The following is a 21656-nucleotide window of genomic DNA, read 5'->3' on the forward strand; positions in this document are numbered from 1 at the left end:
ATAACAGTACACCGCAAGTAGAAATATGATACAAAAGCACTGCTGAACATCACCACAAGGTGTCACTGTTCTGTTTTGCAGGAGTAATTCAAAGCAAATGGATAGAAAATAAGTCAAATACTAGCAAATAATGAAGAAAAATCAATTCTTCCATCTAAAGCTTCATATTCCAACTACTAGAGGGGCTGTTGTCAAGGACAAGAGGGTGTGTGTTTGTCTGTTCTCACCATCGAGGCGACAGGGAAGAGGTAGGGGTGGTTGCAGCACTTCTTTAGGTCCATCATGATGTTGAGCAGGGAGACCTGGTTTCCTCCGCCTTTCGAGTTCAGAGCCTCGAAGTTCTTGGTCAAAATGAGCTTGTAGTATTTCCTGTATTTAAAAAGGTAAAGATAAATGATCAGTGCGGTACATATTATATGTAAAACACATATTAACATATTATTGAGAGACTAAGATAAATTTCCTTCCTTTGTCTCCTTGCTACCCTCCATTGTTAATTTTTTTAATGAAAAAAAAAATACCCTGAAGAATGGTCTTGTTTTCTACTTTAAAATTACATATTAGATTTACAATTTATAATATAAAGACATTAAAGGGACCAACCATTATAGTTTGTCCAGCTAGTACAAAGATTGCTATAAATACATTTAAACCACATTAATCAGTGGCAAAATTGAAATACTCACAGCTAATCAATAACGGTCAATGGCATCTGCAGGTAAAAACATGTCAGGAGTAGTTTAAACTGGCCTAATTTGACATTAAAAAGTTATTTAAAAATGTTTCGGTTGAGATTATTACAACAGTATTTCAACAACTATTTCAACATGAAGCAAGCCCTATAATATGTCTGATTCACAGTGAAATATAGTCACTGAAGAGGTGATGAAACAATGGTTAAATGTGACCTAGATTACTAAGAAAAAAATAACTTTTAGCCTAGTTTTAACCTAGTTGTCCTATAAAGAAAAACATGCTTATGGGGAATTTGTTGAATCTGTTGACTACTGAGCATCCTCACAACGCCTTTAGCCTAAGCGGTCAACGTTGTAACTAGAGGGGAATGTTCCCTAGTTTTCCCCCCATCACCAGCCTGTATCCACATTTCCCCCTAAAACCCTCCCGCATGTCGTACTTCTGCATAGGGCTCAGCTCCACTCGGACAATCAGCTCGGTCTTGGCGGGCATGTTCTTGAAGACGTCGGCCTTCAGCCTCCGCAGCATGTGAGGCCCCAGCAGGTCGTGGAGCTTCTTGATCTGGTCCTCCTTAGAGATGTCAGCAAACTCTTCCAGAAAGCCCTCAAGGTTACTGTACAGAAAGATGGATTGGGTGAAGGGCTGGTAATACTTGTAATACTGGTAAGTTACTGGTTCAGATTAGCACTTATTATCTCCATCAGTGAATTATCACTGAAAAGGGTACAAAATACAGAATTCTGTAGAAAAATACATATTATGATTTTGGCCAGCAACAAACATCTTGGTATGCAAAGTTGACCAAACCTGGCAAGGAAAAAGAGACATTAATGTTACAGACTTCAACATGAAGTGTATGTATACATGTGTATGTGTGTGTGAGAAGTCCTACTTGAAGCGGTTGGGTGTGAGGAAGTTGAGCAGGTGAAACAGCTCCTCCAGGTTGTTCTGTAGAGGAGTTCCTGTCAGCAGCAGCTTGTGATCGATTTTATAGTCGTTCAAACGCCTGAAAAACTGCAAAGACGAGAAAAGTTCAACTCCATATCATACATGGGCAATTATTTTTATATCCAATAAGGTTATTCTTTAAAAAACAAATGTAAGGATTCTTTAATAAAAATGTAACATATTGAATTATGTAATGGTTTTTTTTCTAACTCAAATATCTGTCTCAAAATACCAATTGGGCTTTATGTTGCATTGCTGTATATTAACAGACACACTAGCTACAGTACCTTGGACTGGTTGTTCTTCAGCCGGTGAGCCTCGTCCACCACCAGACAGGCCCAGTCGATGGACTTGAGCGCCGTCTGGTCGATGGTCACCAGCTCGTAGGAGGTCAGCAGCACATGGAATTTGATGGGAGCCTCTCTCTGGAGGAAGATAAGAGGGAATCAATATACCATATTTATAGATATTATATATCACCATCATGATAGTTAATATTCAGTGCTATGTTTGTGTAAAAATAATTTTGCAACTGGTTTTGTGGGACGAGGATTCAATTTGGCAAATGCACTGAGAAAGAGGTCAAATATCCCTTCAGGGTTTCTGTGGGAGGCGATGAAAATCAATATATATCCCAATATTCATAAGAATAGCTTTCTATTATTAACATATATCAGGTTATGGCAAATATTCAAACACAGTTTCCATGGTTTTCCGCTGTTACAAGGCATTACATAAGATCTTCACATCATTTAAACCAATAATTCTTAGTTTTGAGTTACATTTTGCTAGGAATTATATAGAATTTTTCAAAACAATAACAATATACGATCAAATAATTCCACTGAACATTAAAAAACATCTATTTTCTATCATCCACAACCTCCTATTCACTCCGCCCCTCTCCACACCTTCCCTCCTCACCCTCAGTTTGAAGGCCTTCTTCCCTCCTTTGACAGCCGTATCGTCAAAAGAGAACTCGTTCTCTCTGATGATGGCTCGGCTGTCCTTGTCTCCCGTGTACGTCACCACGTAGAAGTCTGGCGCCCACATCTCAAACTCCCTCTCCCAGTTGATGATGGTGGAGAGCGGAGCGCTGACCAGGAACGGACCCTTAGTGTGACCCTGAGGGATAGCGGAAGAGGAGGAAGAATTCATACAATCTGTCAGTGTCAGCCTTCACAATAAAACATAGAGCGAGGGGCCTCCAGTACCTCTTTGAAGAGTGAGTAGAGGAAGACAATGGTCTGGATGGTCTTGCCAAGGCCCATCTCGTCCGCCAGGATTGTGTCTGTGCCCTGAGCCCAAGAAAACCGGAGCCAGTTCAGACCCTCCAGCTGGTACAGGTGCAGCGTCCCGCCCGTCGATGTGACAAAGTCTGGCTGCTCCTCGTATTTTATCGTAGGCTGACAGGACAAAAGGAAAAAACTGATTGGGACACAGTCAATTGTATTTTTATTTGCAGTTAACTAAAGCTACGGTTAACTCACATCAGTGACCGGTGAGGCAGGAGACTCCTCTTCACCCTCCTGGTTCTTGCTCCTCATCCTCCTGGGTTTGTCTGGGTCCTCCTTCATTATTGCATCTCTGTTGGATGGCAAGTTATCACAATTATCACTGAGTCAATAAATCAATCAGGCAAGCAAGAAATCAACAGGATGTATAAATGTAAGTAATAAATGTGTCAACTGAATTACTACAATCAAAACTGGTTTGGGTTTTTTTCAGTCAGTGTGGGTGAAATATATTTCCAACACGTCCTACCTGTGTCTCCAGTAGTTGGCCTTATAAATACCAAAATCTGGGATTTCCATGTCATCTCTCTCCCAGGTACACTGGTCATAGGTCAGGTCTCTCCATTTGACCAGGTAGTGGTAGGTCCCCTTCTTATCCACACTGGCAGGGAGACAACACACAGTAAAGTGAGTAAAGGACTGCTAAAAATTGCGACAGCCATCGCACAGATTCTTCACAAACATATGGGCTCACACACAGACAGACTATTTCACCTGTGGTTGATGATGCGATGGATCATCATCCACTCAGGCTTGATGCCATATCTGTAGTACTTGTCTTCCATGATGGCGTACTGAGGGTCCTTGGCTCTCCTCTTCTCGCTCTTTCCCACTCCGTTCTCGTCCTCTCCGCCCGACCCGTAATCTAGGCTGGGGGGCTCGTCCATATCCGTCTTCCTCTGGTAGTTTCTGTACATCACCGAGTGGAAGATCTCCAGCTGGAAGGAAGAAGGAAGATGAAAATAATGACTTTTCTTTAAGTCAGTTGGAAGCAGTGCCAGCATTTTTAGTAATTCTCCCTTGCTCCTCATATACATATACTCTCTCTATTCTTTTTGATGACCTCTATAGTGTATACATGCAACATTCAATGGCTGATATATTGTATCTTTCTAACTTTTTGGCTTGTGACCCATTCAAATTAAGTAAAATATTTTCTTGTGAACTCACGTGAACATGAGTCATGAGCACTTTATTATTTTCCTTTTTTTCCCCTTTTACTCGCCTGAGGCGATAAACTATCCAGTATTTCACAAGAAAAAAACTCACAAATCTAGCTTGTCATTATAATTCTTCTATTAAGTTCAGACATCGTAAAACCCTCAAATCTAAAGTAGGATTGGCTCTTTGATTTGAGCATCACCCCTCTGTTGGTCTTTTCTCTCTCACCTGTAGCTCAGTGATCCAGGTACAGTGCCAGTAGGACTGCCCAGTCAACTTGACAAAGAACTCCCTCTCGGCTCTGCCCTTCATGGGTGGCGGCAGGGGGGCGTCTGGTGGGGCGTCAGGAGCTGGGGGAACGGGGATGGGAGGCGGAGGTTCACCCCATCGCCAGTGGAGGATCTTCTGGACACGTCCCTTGATTTGCGGACACTAGGGTGGGAATACATTTATTAATGAATCCTCAGTGTGTACCACACACTCAGTGGTTATAACAACAGGATCAATTACAGTTATTTGGACTCACGCTGATTGTTTAAAATCAGATATAAACAGAAATGAAGTAAAACAAAAGTAGCTCACCGTGCATCGTGGACACAGCCACTCTCCGTTGGGGATCTCTGGCAGCGGCGGGTTCAGACAGTGGATGTGGTAGGAGGAGGTGCAGGTGTCGCAGCACAACAGTTCACCTCCGTCTTTACACACCCGACAGAACTCCATGTGGTCGTCATCCTCCTCCTCCACCCCGGTGGGGATCCCCGCGCCGACCTCTGATATCACTCTGTCCTCACTATCCTCCTCAAAATCCTCAAAGTCCTCGTCCTTAGCTTCCCACTGGATTCCCTCTTTTTCCTGGGAAAGGAAACATTTGATTGATTGACATCTAAGCATATTTGGGTGTAACAACGTGGCCACCTTAATCAACGAAGAACAAATCTGATTTAAAGAATAACCTAAGTGTCTGGTAGAAACTGGAGTTCAATTCTAAGTCTGACACTGGCTACTTAGAAGATAGAAATCTAATAGTCTGGAGGAAAGGAAGAAGCAGCTAAAAGACTTTTCCTGTGTGCAGAATAAAGGTGGATGTGAATCATTTATTGAACTTCTGGTGCCCGTTTCACAAACTCGATCAATCACTTACACACAAATCGAAAACGGCAGCAGTTTCACAAATGGTTGTTGAAACTGAAATTTGCAATTTCTCTTTGGTTCTTGCTTGTAAACATGCAGATTGTTTGGATTTGTGAATTATTCCAAATCAGCTTTGGTGAAACGCCCCTGTGCATCACACGCCACCATACAGGACGATACAGCAACACAGCGACAACAAAAACAACTGATAACAGGCAGCTGGCAGTGAGTCAGTTTCACAAAGATCACAACTGTGATTTATTTGTTTTAACAGTATCACTAGCATTTTGTAAAATGCAAAAAGAAAAGCTCTTGTTTCCTTCTATTTTGCTAGCACATGACTCCTTGGCAGTCACAGATTCAACCTGGGGACCCTGATGGAAAAAGGCTCAAAAGCAACACACAGAACAACACATAGACGGTACCAAGTTTCACTGGGATTGGCTCATTTTTCAACACATAAAAAGTTGTGCCTTTAGAATAAACTTAAAGATGCAATCACGAAGATCTACACATAGTGGCTTTTAAACGTTGGTCAATGGTTGGCTTTTTGACGTGATGAAACAGTTCACTGTGTCATGGCAACCAAAAAATAAAAAATATGCATTGGTTTTTATTTGTGACATTACTGAATAGATCTACACCCACAGCACCACTTCAGGTATCTGTCTTTGTCTGGGCAGGACTGTGTATGTCTATGTCTGAATGCCAGCGTTCTGCTGAGATTGCAATGCAACTACAAAGCCTCTATTCATCTGCTGCTCCAAGCAAGTAAAAACCAAACCACTTTTAACTGTTTTTTTTTTTCACTCAGGTTTGCAGAATGGAGATAAATACGCAAATTGAGGAATCATAAATAGAAAGCATTAACAGACGTATTCTTGTGGAGTCTGTACTCACGCAGTGCGGGCAGCTCCACTTGCCCTCGGGGGCCTTGTCCAGCTCGGGCTCGAGGCAGACCAGGTGGTAAGCTCGAGGACAGGTGTCGCACAGGATGATCTCTCCGCCCTGCTGACACACCTCGCAGTAGTCCTGATGATCCGTCTCATAGCCGTCCCCCTCCTCTTCACCTGGGACTGGAGGGCACCAGACGACAAACACAGAAAGACAGAAACGTCTGAAACACGTCTGAAAATGTGTCTGAAATATAACCCCCAAAGGATGCACACTTTCTTGTTCTTGTTGACCTGACACAGGAGTCTCAAGACAGATGTGTTCATCATTTAATTTCTAATAATATAATGTGCATATAACAAGCAGGTTATGCTTACTACTTTTCTTCTTCTTCTTGGCGGGTCGTCCTCGCTTGTTCTTCTTGACGCGGCCGGAGCTGTCAGAGCGAACCGAGGAGCTGTGGACGCTGGAGTCCTCCTGCTCGGACTCATCCTCATCCATATCGTCGCTCTGAAGGAGAAGAAGGAAGAGTCGAGGAAGTGGGAGAAGTTATGGGAAAAGGAATAAACATGTTAGAGAAACAGGGAAAGTAAAGTGGAATGAAGACAGAGTAGGGTGCACTCAGACACTTCATACTCACTGAGCAACTCTTCTTCCTCTTGGCACCAATAGGCGATAGTTTGATCCGAATGGGTGCCATCTTTTTAGCCTTCGCTGCAGCCTTTTTCTTGTCTGGGACTCGAGGACTTTTACTGCGCTTCTTATAGCCAGGGCCTGGACGGATTAACATCACGTGCAACATTTGACATAAAAGAAGGGCAAAGTAATGTGTATACTGTATCTAACCACAAGATAAACTTTTTATGTGATTTATGTCTGACCACCGACCTTTGCCCTCTTTCGTCTTAGCCTTTCTGATCGGTGGCGGCTGCAGCGGCGGCTCAGGCGAGGCGGTCGCTGCGGAGACCTGCTCGGCAACAGCAATCGCGGCAGCTGCAGCAGCCGCCGCGACGGCAGCAGCATTGCCCTTGAAGGGGTTATTAGAGCTGAACTCCCTCCACTTGGCCCCCAGGATGGTCATCATCTTCGACATGGGGATCTTAGGATTCTTCTTGGCTATCATCGGCCTTGCGGGGCGAGACGTTTAGGATTGTTAAAAAGACCAGCAGAAATCTGCATAGACTTTCACTTAATTCGCAGAGCTCCCAAGGTTTTATTTTTTGCTGACTGTCAAATATATTTATGTGTATTAGTCACAGGAATGGTTTGTATATAAAATCTGCAGTATCTGCAGCTGTAGTAATTTGGCAAAAGAACCACAGGCTTAATGTGGCTGAGGAGAGTTTAGTTTTCCGCTACAAGCTCAGTCCAGTAACTTCCCAACATACACATGCAGCGGACATAATGGATTACTTCATGTTATCTGAGTCAAAGCAGGTATGAGTCAGCCACAGAGGCCGAGGCTCAGGCTGCCACTGACACGCTGACAGCACTGCTTGCCTGGGAAGCACAACTAGCTGGCATGATAAAGTCACAGCTGCCAGAGGACGACACAGGCAGTAATAGTATTTGTGCTCTTGTTGTGACACCGAGGGGCTTGAAACTGTACTCTTGTATTCTTGTTTACAATTTACAGAAGTTTGACTTGTAAAGAAATTTCATTCTGTGTCCATTTGTCTTTGTTCAGCTTTGTTGTCCTTTTTGTATCTGTATATTTATATCGATCTACCTGAAAACTGTCCTGGGAACTCTTTGTATGTATACACACTCTTGGCCATTAAAGCTGTTTCTGATTCTGAAATACATGCTTCCAATGGGCGGACCTGAACATTAGTGCTGTAGAGTTGAGTGAGTTGACACTGACAGGAACTCTGCACCCAGTACATTAAAGTAAATGTAGGAACTGAGGGACCAATTTGTTATTATGAATAGTTCTGTTAGACTATAGAGATCACTTTCCTCTTATTCCCTCCAATCAGTTTGAATAAAGTTTCAATACACAATTGTCTCCACTCAGCAACTCAACTGGCCTAAAAGGATAGTTAATAGCTAGTAGTTCGTTAGTTAGGATAGATGGCTGATCTGTGGTATAACCAGGTAAAGTGGCGAAAATATTCTTAATATAGCGTTCACTTATATTTGCTTAAAACTTTAACTATATCCTGCAATGCTCCTAATGGCACTGGCAAGATGCACTTGAACAAAAACAATCAATCACACCCGTGAAAGATAGTTGATCTTTAAGTCTCATTCCCAGGTTGTTGAATACAGACACTTTGGGTTCCTGGTGAGCACCAGGAGGATACAGATCCGTCTCATGTACAACAGTCAGAATATAGTGAAAGTTTAAGCAAATAAGATAAAAAACTTATTTTTATAAAAGTTATCTACTGCAGCTTTAAACAAGTATTGATTTTCTTTTGGGCTAAAAAAAGTCTTTCTGCAGACCCCGTCCACAGTAGAGTATTGCTCTGCCGGGACTCCTCTTTGCTTCTCCAAACTGAAGGCGCACTGACCGTCGTCTGCTGTAGTTAACACACCGACTATGGATAAGTATCTCATACAACCCCACTTTAAAAAAAAAGCCCTGCGCTATCTCTTAACCCTGTCCTGAGCGGCATATTTAACAATAAAATCATGAAAACCAGATAATATGTAACATATAACACCACATCATGCTACATTAAAACTGGCACTCAAACATAAACAAGCTCCTTTGAAAATAAAAAGATTCAGAGAGTTGAAACACGCTGTTCGTGTCTGTGATATCTGTCTACATCCACACCACACGGAATCAAGAGAGAAACACTGCACCTCATGAACTGGCTGAAGGCTTTGTAGTTGGTGAGTTCCCTGTAGTCCTCCTCCGTGAAGGTATGATCAACATCCTCCAGACCCCACTCCTTCGCCAGCTGGGCCGAGGTCTTCTGCTCTATCGGTTGCTGAGGAAGAGACCACCAATCAGAACGGAGAGAAAACGGATCGGAGACAGGGATGGACTTGCCAAAGACAGACTCAGGCGCTTTACCTTTGTCGTTTCCTCCTGACTGCTGTCTCGGTCCCCATCGTCTTTTTTCTTCTTCTTGGTCTTCTTCTCCTTCCTTTCTTTATGTTTCTTCTTTTTCTTCTTCTCTCCGGATCCATAGTCGCTGGCTACGCTGTCCGAGTTCTCGCCGTAGTCTCTCTCTCTGTCTGAGTCCCTGTCTACATCGCTGTCCTGAAGAGGAGACGACAGAGGGGAGAGTTGAGAAATAATTGAAGACGCTGCAACGTAGTCAGGAAAGTAAAAAAAAAACAACTTACAATCTTCTTGCGTTTCTTCGCTTTTACAGGTTTCCCCTCCTTGTCTTTCTTCTTTGTGTCCTTCTTTTTCTTCGGCCGGCCTTTCTTCCTGCAGGGGACCTCTCTGTCTGATATCTCCGGCTCTTCGTCTGGGAGGAGAAGCAGAGGGGGGAGATTGAAGCGTGAAAGAAAGACAGCTATCAGGATCAGATGAACAATAATCTTCTCAAACGCTTCCCAACATCCCCACTAATCCCCGGCGAACATAATTACACACAACAGAAGCTGCGTGGTGGCCGCGGTGGCTTCTGCGACCTCTGACCTCATCTGAATTGTGACACATGGTAAATTAGATACAGTTTGTCTGAGGGCTGTAAGTAGATTTGACAGCTGGTGTTGGTGGTTCCATAGCATGAGGATAATTGGTTTATGGTAAGCATAAGTGTGACCAGCACCTTGGTAAACAAACTATCTCTGGTGGGGGGAGTTTTTCTTCTGCAAAGCATCCATAAATGTGTAAAAACATAATCAAAAAATATATGATTATACTTGAAAAACTTTTGATTTAAGATAACAAAAGTAGCAGAAATACAAACAGTTTAATAAAAAGCTTTCAGCCACAGTGCCTCTAATACACACGACTGTATCTCTGCATTCAGGCAGCAAATTATGTGAAAATATGAGGCCAGTTATTCCCCCATGGTTCCTGTCTAATATCACATCCACAGGGGGAAAACAATTTAACCTGCAACCTGACCTGGCTTTGAGCAGAAAGGGAGAAGTACAGAAAGACACAGGGAACAGCAGCATCCTCCCGCTTCAAAGGACAAAATGCAGCAAAGCGTTAAAGCATGACCAAAATATGGGCTGCGGCCTGTTTGATAGGCTGCATTTTGTCGTTTTTTTATTGTCTGCCTGCCTTTGTTGGTGAGTGCTCGCAGCAGCAGCAGCAGCAGCAATGCCCCCCCTCCTCCTCCTCCTCCTCCTCCTCACTCCCACCCCGTCCAAACAAGCAAACCCCTTCGCTTCCCGCGCGTATCCGTGCAGCGCGCAGCCGCCGAAGACACGCCGGGGGCGGCGGCAGCACGCACGCAGGGCTCGGTGATTCAGAGGCCGCCAGCGGGACGGTGCGGTGAACTGGAACGACTTCTTTTTTTCCCCCCCGCCGTGCAATTCCCACACCGGGACCCCGACCACCGCTGGCAGAGGTCGTGAGGGGGTTAAGGTCCTCGTCGGGGAGCCCTGACACTAATTTATCTGTCTGGCACGGCATGGCGGCGGGTCCGGAGCCGAGCTAATGAAGTCTAAAGACAATGCAATGGATGCCTGTGATTTTCATATAGGAAATGACACTTTTATCTTTATTCATCTCATATTTTCTCCCCAATGACAACTGCACTGTCACTTTGAAGTGTTTCTCTCACGTCTGCATTCAACCCCAAAACAAATTATCATAGTTATTATAAGCCTCTTATGAATAAACTGCAACCTTAAGACTGCTGCACTGCTATTTTTGACTTGTACTGTTGCAGTGTGGTTAACCAACCACTTCTTTCTGCACCCTTTACTTTCACTGCAACCCTCATATGCAGCTCCACTGTCACAGAAACTTCCAGTATGTCATATGCACTCAGTCAATCACCTTTTGACAAGATCAATACTGCAATACTGCTGCAGAGAGGAGCAACTCATGCAGCAAAAAAAAAAAGCACAAAAAATCACTCTTAGAATAAAACAATCACAACAACAACAACAACAACATTTGAATATACATTTCATAAATATGTTCTTGGGGTAATTAGTATGCTAAGCTACCAGAGGGAGCTAAAACAGTCGCACCTTCCTGGCCTGTGAGTGAGCAGCACGCAGCAGCAGCAGTGTCCTATTTTGACCTGTCATGGAGACAATGGGGTAGGGGGGCAAGTTTCTGCCTCGCACCACGAGCTTTCATGTCTACACAGCACAAAAAAAAAAAAAAAAAACCGTATCATTCCTCCCGAGATGGGTATCAAATATATGTATATATTTATATAGCCTCCGGCCAGGGGGGAGTCCATGTTTAATGCCAGCCTTCTTTCTTTGCCGAGAGAATTACCCTTCAGGGCGACCTTATTACCCCGCAGACTTGAGCTCGTTTACATGTCATGTCATGTCTGGCGCCTGTCACAAAAAGGGGATTTAAGGGACAAACAACTTTTGATGGCGTTGGGGAGAGAAGTGAGCTCGCGACGACAAGCGGCGGCGGCAAGTTGCTTTTAAACTTTTGTTGGGATGAGCTCGAGATGAAGAGGAAGTGTGAAGCGGGAGGAAAATATAGCCCACAACCACACAGAAACACATCTTACCGGCTGCTCGGCTTTTTTTTTTTTTTTTTGTTGCAAACCGGAGTTGTGTTTGTGTTTCCAAAGCGCTCTCGTCTTTTTTATAAGCCTCTATTGGAGCTACAAACATGGCACCTATACGACAACATATGGGTGCGATAACTGCGGGACATATAGCGGTTTTCTAGGTGCCTCTTTTCTTTTTCTTTTTTTTAAATAAACAATTTGGACTAGTAAGTTATATTTTATAAGCGCGCACCCGAGTCCTCGCTGGTCCCTACCGAGCTGGAGAAGCACAGATTTTAAGGGGGGGCACTAACTGCGGGTTTCGGCCACTTCCAACATTTCTCCCCCAATTTTTTTTTTTTTTTTACACCAGCTAGTAAGTGTGTGTTTTTATTTGGTGTGCGCGCTCCCGACTTGTCCGCCAGTTCTTCTGTTTTTTACTGTACCTGGCGCGGCTGGTGTTGCAGTTTCCCGAGGCGCCGCCGGCGAGTTTATGTCGCTTGCGTTCTCGTCTAGGTCTCCGTCGTCGTCTTCTTCATCAAAATCTCCTCCCTCGGAATTAACCACCATGCCCTCGTCTTCCTCACAGGACCGGAGAGGAGAGGACATTATATCCCTGTCATTGGCTCCGTCCTTGTATTCAAAAAAAGCGTATTCTTGCGCGAATGTGTGATATTTATTTAATATTCAAATCGGCACAGAAAAAAGTGGGGGGCGTTTTGAAATATTTTACACTAGGCAGAGCAACAAAGATGGCCGCCCTCTTATATTTATTTTTTAACAACCCCCCCAATAAGAAAAAATCCCCTTACATAAAAAATGGCTGACTATATTATTTCAGAACGCACCCCCCTCCTCCTTTCTCTATCTCTCCCCGTCTCTCTTTCTCCCTCCGCGCGCCCCCTCCCTCCTTAAAAACGTACACATTGTTACAAGAAAAAAAGGGGTGTGTGACTGCATGTAAGTTACATTGTTACTTGTTTGTTTCTTTTCTTGTCTGTGGCCCCCCCACACCCCTCCTCTCTTTTCTCCCTCTCTCTCTCTCTCTTTCTCTTTCTCTCTCTCTCTCTCTCTCTCTCTCTCCCTCTCCCCAAGTCCGGATCAGTCACGAATCCGACACACTTGCCTGGTGTCACTGTCACTTGCAAGATCACACGCAACAACTCTCGCTTTCTGCATTGCAGAGCCCGACACAAATCTATCAAATATGGCCACCTTATATTCTCCCGGAGCCCCCACCGTTGTATAAAAAAAGTATTTTGGAGCAGCAGCAGCAGGCGTGTGTGTGTGTGTGTGTGTGTGTGTGTGTGTGTGTGTGTGTGTGTGTGTGTGTGTGTGTGTGTGTGAGTGCTGGGGAGGGATTGAGAGAGAGGGGGGTTGGGAAAATCTGCCGCAGCCATGCCCAGACTTACATCAGATTGTATTGCTTAAAAATTAACTACTTGTGGTGGGGATGAAAACAATTCAGAATATGCAAACTACCCCCCCTTCATAAACCATCATATTAAACAGCTCGGAGCGCATAATCCAGCGATGATACAGAGGTTTGAAACGAAACACAGGCGATTTTATGAGCACTTACTGTAAAATCACAGGCAGCAGGCTGTGTCGACTGGATGGCAGTAAGGCCATGGGAATCCCTGCATCCCATCCAGCCCTCAGTAGGCTGCTTCGGGGGCACTTTTGTTTTGACAAAAAAGGAATTTTGATTTGCCTTTCACATTTAAAAAAAAAAAAAAAACACAGCGAAAAGGGTCAAGCAGGAGAAACTGTGCATAATAAATCAAATGTGAAAAGATTGGATTGCTGGATTGGAAGGTCTGCATCCTGGTGAGCATCTGGGACATTTTATGCAAAAAAAGAAAAGCCATGTGTTGGAAATACATGGTTAACAATTCACAAGGCCTGCACAAGGTTTCATTGCATTCAGCTCATTCTATTGGGTTTATTCACTTGAAGACAAAAAAGCAACAACAAAGAGTCTGTTTGAGCAATAACCACATTTCTCATAATGACTGAATTTATTTCTTAGATGCAGAAAAGGGTGCATTTATTATAGTAAGAGCCCTTTAATCCCATGAATCACTTGAATGCCTCAACATCTTTGGTCACAGTCGGTAATAAGGTCTTTACTTCTTTAATATTGTCGTTCACTTGACCTTGGGTATAGTGGTTGAATACAATAAAAAACACTTAACAAAAGGTCCACTTAGTTGGTGCTTCTGGAGCTTTTCATGGCATCTAACAGCCTTCAGAGCAAATCACAAGAGCTATTAGATGAAACCTCGAAGAAAACCTTGTGTTAAGATTTTTTGTCACATTTGATATTCGATTCTGATTTATTGCTCAGATTGGTTTTTGTTGGTTTGGTTGTTCACTTTATTTTTAAAATGTGGCCCCATATCATATCAGAACAGGTCACAGTCCTGAAGCGACCCGCATGACAAATGTCAATCTAGACTGCCGCAAAAGTCACTTGAATTCTCATATGACTGAGTTCACACTCAGGTTACATTGCAAAAAACAAATCAGACTTGTATCTAAATTTGGACCACATATGAAAGTGGCCAAAAATCAGAAGTGAAAAGATCAGATTCTTTGTGATCTGAGCTGTTGACACTGTCATTAAAAAGCAGTCACATAATCGGGGGGGTGGGGGGGATCTGATTTGGGTCACCGGTGACTGTAGTGTGAACGCAGAGGTCAGCACGAGGTCAGTCTTTCTCACAGAAGACAATTTGACGTGTGGGAAAAGGTGTAAATGCCGCTTCAGTTTCAGGATCGCGGTGTTGTGCTGGCACAGTCATGACAATAGAACAAAGCCATTGTTACTGATATTAGTAACAGTTGTGCTTTTATTACCATACAGTCGGTCAAAATGTCTGCTGTGGAAGAGGTGCACTGTTAAAGGATGCTGATGACCGATTGAAGAGTACTCCATATTCCCTCAGAAAAATAAGATGTTTAGAATCCACTGCAACTAAAATGAAAGGTCTTTGCTCAATATGGACACAGAATATGTGTGTGAGACTAAACTACTTTTTACAGCATGATCACAGCATCAATCAGTGACACAATCAGCTAATTGGACACAGCTGCTCATGGAGAAACACTTAAGGAGCGACTTAACGAGACTGAAATTTAAATATTTTAACATATCCTCATTTTGAAGATTTCTTAATTTGGCATTAAACTAAGAATAAGCCCTTAAACGAGACAATTTGGCTCTTAATGTAGCTTTCCCCCTACAAATTTGGAGTTATATAACGAATATGCAAATTTGAATTGAACCCATGGCATCCTGAGCACATGGCCGGCAGCCCGGCCTTCCTCTCCTCTGCCACAACGGCGCGTGAAGCGTCATTGTTTGTTTGCTTTCTGCATTCTGTCTGCGTAGGCTACGTTACTCTGTCATCTGTGGCTTTTACACCAACAACTGGGTATCATGTAAACAAGCATTTCAATTACGCCTTCGTCTGCCATGCACACTCCCCCCCCCACCCTTCTCCTCTGCTGCAACAGGTGCCTGAACCACTCCGACTCACCCCTCCTCCCCCCCTCTCGTGCCCACAAATGAGAAGAGGAGGAATTTGTTGGTGCCTGATCCGACAGCCACATCTGCCAGGAGAGAACCCGGTGCAATGCAAGACACACAGGGGGGAGGAGATGTGTGTGTATCTGTGCAGGGAAAGTGACAGGACCCCCCCCCCCCCTTCCCCTCACTAAGCCTCTGGCCAGCGAGGTGTCTGCTGTTACCAGATTGGGTGGCTGGCATGTGTGTGTACTGTATATACCCTCACCCACAGCATCCATGTGTGTGTGAGATATTTGTAGCCATGACTGTGTATGTGTCTCACTATGCGTCTGCAAGGGGAGGAGGAAAAAAAAGGGTTAAACTAGCCAGGACTCATACGCTGCAGGCCCTGACACACTGAACTGCTGTGCTGTGATTACCCCCCACCCCCTACCCGTGTCCGTTTGGCAGGGAGACATGTCGAGGATGAGAGGGAAAAGTGCCTCCCCTGTGTGCCGCGCTTTAGCTAACCCAGATTTTATGCAGCGTGACACACAGAGGAAGACACCGGGCTCCTGTGCTCCATTCAGAGCTGAGCTGTCTGAACCGAGGCAACCCGGAGAGCAGTTAATACTTAAATATTCATGCAGCGACGGGGCTGTGGAGAAAAAGTTAGCCTTGGATTATTTCCCGTCTGGTATAAGCCAGTTAACAGGTTCAAATGATGGGTCTTTTGCCCTTTTACACTTGAAGCTTCTGGAGTTTTATCAGGGTTTAAATTTAAATAGACCTTTTTCACAGCAGCCATTTTGACATGAAATAGTTGGGTAAACAAAGGCGTTACTAGTGACAGTAATTAAGGTTCTGTTCCATTTAGTGTAGCCAACATGCACAGTAGCAGCACCCTGACTCTGTTTGACCTGGAATAGAACAAAACCGTATTTAGTAGCATTTGTAACACCTGTGTTTGCCCTACTATTTCACGTCAGTGTGGCTGCTGTGAAAAAGGTATATCCAGAATTATTATTAGAGAGATGCATTTATGGAGTATCATTGATAACACCTGTGTTATTTCAGGTCAAAACGACCGCTGTGAAAATCATCTAATGTGTGATCAAAATACAATTTTGGCATTGGTGAGGATATTATAACTTTTCTTGGGAACTGTTTCTCTTGATACCAACTGGGTAACATACTGTAAGAATGCCAGTGCTAATAAACTGTTAATATGAATAATTTTATGTTGTTGTGTTTGTTTCTTCTGTACTGTGTAGTTGGAAGTGTTTGCCTTTCTATTGTTTTGTCACATTAATTATTTAGGACCATATATTCGATTTCACTTTCAACATGCAGTGCAGGGTGAAGGTACAGTCATTTCACCACTCGCTGCACAGAGGGGGGCCGAGTGAAGAGCCGCCTCATCTGCCTACAGCAAAACAGCCACAACAATGTGATAGTTGGGACCACACTAAGTGTCCTGAGATTAATCTTAAGGGTTGTGAGATGATTTCTCACTCTAATTTAGTTTTTTTCCCAGTAGATCACTTAATAATTTTCACCTATTTAGGTCTAAAACTTACTATGTTAAACTGCTGTTAAGGCATCTCAAGCCATAAAGGTTTTAAACCACTTTATTAATGATAATGAAAAAAACAACTTGCGTTCTTTTGCATGTTTAGTACGAGTCCACAAAACAAAAAAAGGACACAATCCAGTTTATGCTTCTCACCTCCAGCTGTAGTGATTCCAACACCTTTGGCCCAGTCAGTGCCAGGGCCGGGTAGAAAGTGGTGCTGACTGAAGCACTTTGCGCAGTCAGTGGATCAATGTGGGTCAGAGCCTGAGGAAACAAGGTGTCAAAATGAGTGAATCAGAAGTACAGTGAAAAAGTATTGATTGATTCTTTTGTGTACATTTTATACACTTTTTGGTTTAAAGATCAAACCAATGGCTTTAATACCTTTCATGCTCCAGAAGAGAAAAGAAGAGCGCTATATAAAATTCAATCGCTATTTTACCTTATATTATCTTTACATTCTGCAAATTACACCTTTAGCATTGAAGTGAGTGTTAACTGCTGCTGTAGCACATATAGGAATCAAACTAATATTCTATATTATAAGTCATTATCTGTCTGTAGTTGACAAATATATTAAAATAAATAAATAAAAATGTTTGCAGCTACAACAACATTGAAGTGTGTGATAATCCATGTATTAATAGTTTGCTGCTTATATTTAAAATCCCATAATTTAAGACCATATTATCCAGCCCAACCAGAGCAGTTTTTGGCTGCTCTTTGACCGAAAGATTGTCGGTTCGAGTCCCACCAAGGCTGTAGGGTTTTAAGTAAGTAAATCATGTATACGAGTAGCTCTGGTGTCCATGATCATAGTTAAGGGGAAGAGAAATAAGGAGGAAAAGTATGATTGTAAAATAATTAATAGCTATGACATATGCTGCTTACTGTTTTCACTGTTTACTGTAGCTACTGTGTTATAAGTTAACTTGAATTTTATTTTTTAATTTTATTCTAATGTATGTTTAACGTATGTTTAATGTATGTCTCGTATGCTACTGGATGGTTGAATTTCCCTCAGGATAAATGAAGTATCCATCCATCTATCTATCTATCTATCTATCTATCTATCTATCTATCTATCTATCTATCTATCTATCTATCTATCTATCTATCTATATGACCAGTATGTTTGTTCTTGTATCCAAGATAACTGACTTCTGAAGTCAAGGATAATTTAAACTTTATTTTATTAACTTGTATCTGGTTACAAAACCACATCATTAGCTGCTACAAAGTACATAAATAAGTATGGTTTTTTTTAAAATATAAAAAATATGCTTAAACTGTATGTAACTAAATTATGGAAATATACAGTAAGAAAAAGAAAGTTTTGGTTTAAAAATAGAATTTAAAGAATCAGAGAAACCTCATTGTTGTTACCTTTAAATCAGACTTCCTCTGTCTCTATTGTCCTGACATATGTTTAGATGTGCATTGTCAGTATTAATTGTGTGTAGTATATCTCTACAGTGTATGGATTGTAGAGAGATGATGCTTAGTCCAGAATCCATAACAGGCGATTTTATAGACACATGAGCAGATTTTACTGGGTAATAATATACTGGATATGAATACTCAATTTAAACTGCCATGATTAAAGTTTCCAAACTTCCACAAATTAAGCAGACACCGGTGGGTGGAGCTTCATATCGAAACCACGCCCGCGCGTGTGCAGCTGTCTCTGTGGCGCAATCGGTTAGCGCGTTCGGCTGTTAACCGAAAGGTTGGTGGTTCGAGCCCACCCAGGGACGGATCATTTTGACTTTGATTAACTTTATAACGTGTAAATAATTAACCTAACTTGCTCCAATAACATGTTTTCACTTGACAGGGGTCTGTCGTTCTGTACACTTCATACTTAAACTTATTTCTACTCTTTATAATCTCTCCAGATTTGGACTACATTTCAAAAAGTCTATTAAAATAATGAACTTAATATTAAGTTTTCCTACTGATTCCAGTTTTACGTTTTATTTTAACATTGTCTTGCTGAACATTATAACGTTATATGACATTATAACCCATCAATATCTTGATTGTGTCGTTCCCTTTAAAAAAAACAAACAAACTGGATACCGAGCTTCCGGTTTCGCTGGTCCGTCCGAGAAATTGCTCCGTGAACCAATGTAGGAGAAGAAGAAGGGTTATGGCAACAATGATTGAGGAAAATGGTCCTTCGACTCATGTAACGTGTTTGTCTTGGTTTTTAATACCTCACACGGTTGTTCGCGTTATTTTACGCGTTGTAACTGAGAGAAAACAACTAATTTTAAACCTCGTTAAGAAAGCTTCAGTTGTAGCTCCACGTTAGCTGATGGCTAACGCATTAACTAATATAACTGATCTGTCACCTGTTAAAACATTAGCCGATAATTACTTGATAATATTTCTCTACATTAAGCTACTTAACCTTATATTAATATGTATTTGTATTGGCAATATCAGCATACAGTTTCCTAAAAGCTAACCAGACAGCAAACCAACTTATTAGAGAAACAAGGTGCTGGAATCAAACAGAATTGTGTTTATCAGCTAATCAATAAAGTGACTGATCGCTTCATCGTTAAATTCCGCGTTACTTTATCTTGCTGCCTCTCTGTCCTCGCCCAGGAGCAGTCTGAAGTGTCCTCATCGTCCAAGGCCAGGCAGAAACTAGAGGGGCTCCTGAACAAGAACATGAGGATCCGCATGACAGACGGACGGACCCTGGTGGGTCTTTTCCTCTGCACAGACCGAGACTGCAACGTGATCCTCGGATCAGCTCAGGAGTTCCTCAAATCCACAGGTGGGTGATGACTGAAGACCATTTATTATATAACAATATATATTGAGGATAAAAACTGTTACATAAGAATAAAGTAAAAGCATCCTGGTACCTATCTGTTTGCTGATGTCTTACCAGCTGTTCCACCACTGTAAAAAACACATAATTAAAGGTCTCTTTCTAGGAACTAGTGCTCTTTAAAGCTAAATATCCACATTGATAAGAAAACAGAGGTTACCTTATACTTATAGACATTTAACAGCCTATATATCAATATGCTTTACATTGGTTTGTTGCACTTTTAGTTGCTATGTTGTATTATTTCCAAAAAAAGATTAAAAACCTAAATTCAATCAAAGAAAATGAGTATGAATTTTTATTAGTTTTAACATAACTTCGTGTTAAATTGCTGTGATGCTGATGTACTTCTCTTATTCACTTTCTTTATCTCCTTTCCTCGCCTCCTCCAAGTTATATCCAGACAGGAAACAAGTGGTGTTAAGGGCGGAGAGGAAAGGTTTAGTTTGAAACACAAACAAGTTGTTTTCAAAGTTTATGTCCTGATACTTCGAACAGATTAACGATTTTGCCTGAAGAGCTTTTCTAATTATAGGACGGCACTCCTCACATGACGGCCATATAAGCTCAGTGCGCTTAATGTGCAATCACCATCAGAAGTCAACTCCCGATCACTCGTCCTCTAATCTTCAGGTTTATAGTCACTGGATTTTGGTTATTACGTGGTTTTTGCAGATAAATGGTATTTCTATACACTTTCTGTAACATGGAGCCCGATATGGGTTTATCAATTGGCCAATGCCGATATTTAGAGAGGATAGTAATGGCCAATACATAAAGCCAATATCAAAATATAGAAGAAATCATGTATAATTGTATTCTGTTATATAGGAAATTCAGGCATATAAAAGTGTAAAACGTATAAAATCTTTACCAAAAACTATAAAAATGTTTACAGCAGGATGCATGAGAGTTATATTTCAGGGCTCACAATTCACAATTTGTCCTTCGGCCTTGTGACTCAACAGTTTTCTGTCTTGTGTGACCAACAACAACCCCAGTCTTACCTGGATAATTAAACTTGACAGTGTTTTATATGATTGTCTCTTTGTCTTCAGACACATTCTCCCAGGGCGAACCAAGAGTCCTGGGGCTGGCTATGATCCCCGGGCACCACGTGGTATCCATCGAGGTGGAGGCCGACAGTCTGGAAGACGCACAGGGATTCGGAGCGAACCATTGATGAAGCTTTGCCCCGTTCGGACGACACCCAGCAGCCACTCTGACTGTCTCTCGGTGAGCCAGCTGTACGGCTGCAGCTGAGCTCAAAGCAGAGCGGACGTCTTTGATGGAGGATTCGATCAGTTCACCTCTACAGACGCAGAACTCCTGTCTCGGTATTCTGGATTCAGCCATTCCCTCTATGCTTGAAGATGTGTCCATTTGCGGCGACAGCTGTTCAGTACAGCATGCGTGTAAAACTACCTGAGTGTGCCATGTGTGTATGAGAAGGTGTGGGCAAGCAGCAGCTACCTGGATGAGTGTGGAAATGTTGTTTCAGTTGCAGCAAACGCCTTTTGTTTCGTGTTTTAAAAATCTGTGGCTGTATTTGAGACTTTATGTCTGACATTGGCAAAAATCAATAGAAAGTTGACTGAAATCATCGCTTCTATTTTGGCCCTTTTCCAAGTGTTGTATATAATGACGTGTCAGGTGCTACATGTTTATTAAAAGGGGAACCAATTTTACAGCCAATTTGCATTGTGGGTAACGTAGGCGCCAGTTCTTGACAAGAATATGTGGAATAAAATATTTTTCGGGGGTTTTGCTGCATTGATTTTGATCTGCTTGTTTTGTTTTACTGTTAATTGTGAGTATGAGAGTGTTATAGGAGTGCAGTGTTACACAGGTGGAGTACTCTTAAGGTTGGTGAAAGGAGGGAAGTTGGGGAAAAATGTACTTAAATTGTAGGACAGGAGGACAAACATCTATCCAGCTTTAGCATCTCGAACAAACCACTAAATCGCTTCTTAACTGCCCCTGG

At 42.4% G+C, this 21656-nt stretch overlaps 2 protein-coding genes and 1 non-coding gene across 5 annotated transcripts in view; 2 read left to right on the plus strand and 1 right to left on the minus strand.

The window, feature by feature from the left end:
- chd3 (chromodomain helicase DNA binding protein 3) overlaps positions 1 to 13073 on the minus strand; it is a 38999-nt gene extending 25926 nt beyond the window's left edge. For 2 of the 3 annotated variants that reach the window (XM_051428653.1, XM_051428652.1), the window contains exons 1-19: positions 12181 to 13073; positions 9429 to 9556; positions 9154 to 9342; positions 8940 to 9067; positions 7014 to 7252; positions 6766 to 6899; positions 6503 to 6635; positions 6132 to 6307; positions 4683 to 4952; positions 4329 to 4532; positions 3654 to 3877; positions 3409 to 3540; positions 3135 to 3231; positions 2859 to 3050; positions 2569 to 2769; positions 1932 to 2069; positions 1589 to 1710; positions 1136 to 1309; positions 228 to 369 (exon numbers count right to left, since the gene is read on the minus strand). In XM_051428653.1, coding sequence (XP_051284613.1) covers positions 228 to 369; positions 1136 to 1309; positions 1589 to 1710; positions 1932 to 2069; positions 2569 to 2769; positions 2859 to 3050; positions 3135 to 3231; positions 3409 to 3540; positions 3654 to 3877; positions 4329 to 4532; positions 4683 to 4952; positions 6132 to 6307; positions 6503 to 6635; positions 6766 to 6899; positions 7014 to 7252; positions 8940 to 9067; positions 9154 to 9342; positions 9429 to 9556; positions 12181 to 12343 — 3186 coding nt within the window. In that variant the 5' untranslated portion in view covers positions 12344 to 13073. The remainder of the gene's footprint in view (positions 1 to 227; positions 370 to 1135; positions 1310 to 1588; positions 1711 to 1931; positions 2070 to 2568; positions 2770 to 2858; positions 3051 to 3134; positions 3232 to 3408; positions 3541 to 3653; positions 3878 to 4328; positions 4533 to 4682; positions 4953 to 6131; positions 6308 to 6502; positions 6636 to 6765; positions 6900 to 7013; positions 7253 to 8939; positions 9068 to 9153; positions 9343 to 9428; positions 9557 to 12180) is intronic. The other variant, XM_051428655.1, reaches the window with a different exon arrangement.
- Positions 13074 to 18507: 5434 nt separating this feature from the next.
- Positions 18508 to 18581, plus strand: trnan-guu (transfer RNA asparagine (anticodon GUU)). Its single transcript has one exon. It is a non-coding gene; the product is annotated as a tRNA-Asn (tRNA).
- Positions 18582 to 18842: 261 nt separating this feature from the next.
- naa38 (N-alpha-acetyltransferase 38, NatC auxiliary subunit) lies at positions 18843 to 21445 on the plus strand. The gene is made up of 3 exons (XM_051428964.1): positions 18843 to 19015; positions 19441 to 19615; positions 20731 to 21445. Exons 1-3 carry the CDS (start codon positions 18977 to 18979, stop codon positions 20853 to 20855), a joined length of 339 nt encoding a protein of 112 aa, XP_051284924.1. The 5' UTR covers positions 18843 to 18976; the 3' UTR covers positions 20856 to 21445.
- The last annotated feature ends 211 nt before the right edge of the window (positions 21446 to 21656 follow it).

Source organism: Dicentrarchus labrax, unplaced genomic scaffold, assembly GCF_905237075.1.
Source record: "Dicentrarchus labrax unplaced genomic scaffold, dlabrax2021, whole genome shotgun sequence".
Taxonomy (NCBI): Eukaryota; Metazoa; Chordata; class Actinopteri; family Moronidae; genus Dicentrarchus; species Dicentrarchus labrax.

Bases quoted from the DNA above. Each gene is read 5' to 3' on its own strand.
- naa38 (XM_051428964.1), top strand. From the start codon at position 18,977: ATGGCAACAATGATTGAGGAAAATGGTCCTTCGACTCAT. The intron at 19,016-19,440 runs GTAACGTGTTTG...GTCCTCGCCCAG, and splicing joins AAAATGGTCCTTCGACTCAT to GAGCAGTCTGAAGTGTCCTC. The intron at 19,616-20,730 runs GTGGGTGATGAC...CTTTGTCTTCAG, and splicing joins GGAGTTCCTCAAATCCACAG to ACACATTCTCCCAGGGCGAA.